The 2,538-nt window shown below is 40.4% G+C and overlaps 2 protein-coding genes across 6 annotated transcripts in view; one reads left to right on the forward strand and one right to left on the reverse strand.

Annotated features, from left to right (window-relative positions):
* chtopa (chromatin target of PRMT1a) overlaps window positions 1-2,538 on the reverse strand; it is a 19,859-nt gene that overhangs the window by 16,736 nt on the left and 585 nt on the right. The gene's annotated exons all lie outside the window — the stretch shown is intronic.
* Window positions 25-2,538, forward strand: part of smad10a (SMAD family member 10a) — a 39,038-nt gene continuing 36,524 nt past the window's right edge. For all 5 annotated transcript variants that reach the window (XM_032536289.1, XM_032536292.1, XM_032536291.1 and 2 more), the window contains exon 1: window positions 25-1,331. In XM_032536289.1, the coding sequence (XP_032392180.1) occupies window positions 1,328-1,331 (4 nt within the window). In that variant the 5' untranslated portion in view covers window positions 25-1,327. The remainder of the gene's footprint in view (window positions 1,332-2,538) is intronic.

A 2,538-nucleotide genomic window follows, 5' to 3' on the forward strand; every position in this document is an offset into this window, starting at 1 on the left:
GAAAAGAGGAGCTGCAGCAATGTGCTGCACAACAAAAACAAAGTGTTTTTTAAAAGTTAAACCATGTAAGCCTGGTACAACCTCTAAATACAGTTAACCTGAAAATGGGCATAATATGAGCTCTTTAAATGAACGGCTTTATTTAAACCCAAGTAAATACTTCTTTACTTATTTATTTATTTATTTTTGTAAAGCAAATTCTCTGTACATCTTGAATTGTAGGCCTGTAGATAAGTTCAGATGGCCTGCTGTGAACTTACTAAAAGATTTGAGGTAGGCTAACTCTAGCTTAGCATTCATTTCCAGTATTTTAAATAATGGACCTGTAAAATATAAAGCTACCATCCAACCATTATATTATACCTTGTCTGCAAAGTTTTGACTCTTTGAAAACCATTAGTCTGTAAAATAACCTGGTCCAACATGTTAGTCAAGGGAAATATTTACTGACAGTTGCAGTAGAGGAATGGAATCACCGCCTGGGGACCGTAAGCACATACTATACTTTATCACAGTCTGGTGGACTGGGACACCAAATGGCGTCATTTGACATAAGTTGTGAGATTTGTAAAATGTTTATTGATATTTTTACAAAAAATAGTAAAATAATGATGAAGTTATGCAACTGAACTAATGCATTTCTTTCCTTAACACTTGAATTGAGGATGAGGGGTCACAGCCAAGAAAAGGTTGAGAAATTGTGTAGGCCTACTAGTGGGGAAAACATTGAAGAAGGCATAGTTTTCTTAAGCACATTAAAGAGTGGAGTGTTGCTCAAATAACAGTTGCTGTCCGTGTGTGTGTGTGTGTGTGCGTGTTGGGGTGGGGGGTGGGGGGTAATCTCAGCGGCGCCACCTTAAAAAAACAGTCTCGCGGACCTGTCAATCTGACGAACCAGACAGACCCTGGCTCGCGGCCCCGCTGTGAGAACTGCTACGTAATTGGCCGAAAGCAGTAGTCCCTGTGAGACCTTGCCGCCTATTGGCTGCAGCATGTCGAGACACTGACGCGCACGACGTCTCCCCTCTATTGTTATTGTGGCGTGCGCGGGTGAACAGACAGGATGCACGAGGAGACAGTAGGGCTGATAAAAGGATAAAACAACCGAGAAACAACAAGCTAGCGCAGTAAAACGTATGAGAAATAAACACTAGCTCGTTACATTACAGGAATTTGTATTAAACATTAGCCCTGTAAACGCAGAGCAATACATAGGTAGCCTAATACAAAAGAGTATTTATACAGATTGCCGCTCTAGTCATACAATACGAACAGCTATCTGAGTACAGCGATCTTTCTGTCCAACTTCTTCTCTTCACTCTGGCTGATGTGTAAGTACAAACTATTTATCTCCATCTTTGCTTTTTCCTGCTCTCGCCAACCAGGATAACCGAAATGTGAGGGGGAAGTCAGTCACATTAGCTTGCTAAATTGTTGCTTACTGTAACCTGCCTCAAATGCTGTTCTGCTGTCTCAGTCTTCCAACGATAACCTTACCGCTTATACTGGCCGACATTGTACTGTAGCCTATTGTGCTTTTTCAATAGCCTACCTTATTTCATTCTATTCGTTAAACTTTAGGCAGTCAGATAAATTAGTCCTATACATAGAAGGTGTGTCTTATATGTATTTATTTATTAAATTAGCTGGGTCTTGAACATGTTGAGATCAAGGGGTTAGGGATGTGCGATAAGCATGTTAACCAGTCTGGTATGTCAGTGAACTGCAGTGAATGGCCTGGGCACTGCTCACGGTGTATTATGCACATAGGGCTCGGTTCTTCTGACGATCACATTGTTGTAAGTTTTCATTTGAATTGTGGGGCCCTCTAGGTAGGCTACCAGATTGGTTTTAGACGTTCGGCCAGTAATATAAACAGTAGCCTATGTTTAGTAAGATACATGGACGGGAGGTGTGTGTGTGCGTGCGTGTGTGTGAATGTAGCAACAGTTACTTGTGACTGCCAGAATTTAGGCTTCTTATGCTGTATGAGATATACAGCTTAAATAGCCATGATGCAGGACACTCTAATTACCATTAAAGGTCCCATTAAATGGTGCTCTTTGGATGCTTTTATATAGACCTTAGTGGTCCCCTAATACTGTATCTGAAGTCTCTTTTATATAGACCTTAGTGGTCCCCTAATACTGTATCTGAAGTCTCTTTATATAGACCTTAGTGGTCCCCTAATACTGTATCTGAAGTCTTTTATATAGACCTTGGTGGTCCCCTAATACTGTATCTGAAGTCTCTTTTATAAAGACCTTGGTAGTCCCCTAATACTGTATCTAAAGTCTCTTTTATATATACCTTATTAGTCTCCTAATACTGTATCTGAAGTCTCTTTTATATATACCTTGGTAGTCCCCTAATACTGTATCTGAAGTCTCTCTCCCAAAATTCAGCCTTGGTGCTGAATTACAGCCACTAGACAGTCCCACAATGAGATTTCCTTAGTATGTGCCATTTCTGATATTCTTTATGACCTCATAAAGGGCAAGATTCCAGATAGGGCCATCTGAGCTTTAATTTTCTCAA

The sequence above is a fragment of the Etheostoma spectabile genome, chromosome 14, assembly GCF_008692095.1.
Source record: "Etheostoma spectabile isolate EspeVRDwgs_2016 chromosome 14, UIUC_Espe_1.0, whole genome shotgun sequence".
Taxonomy (NCBI): Eukaryota; Metazoa; Chordata; class Actinopteri; order Perciformes; family Percidae; genus Etheostoma; species Etheostoma spectabile.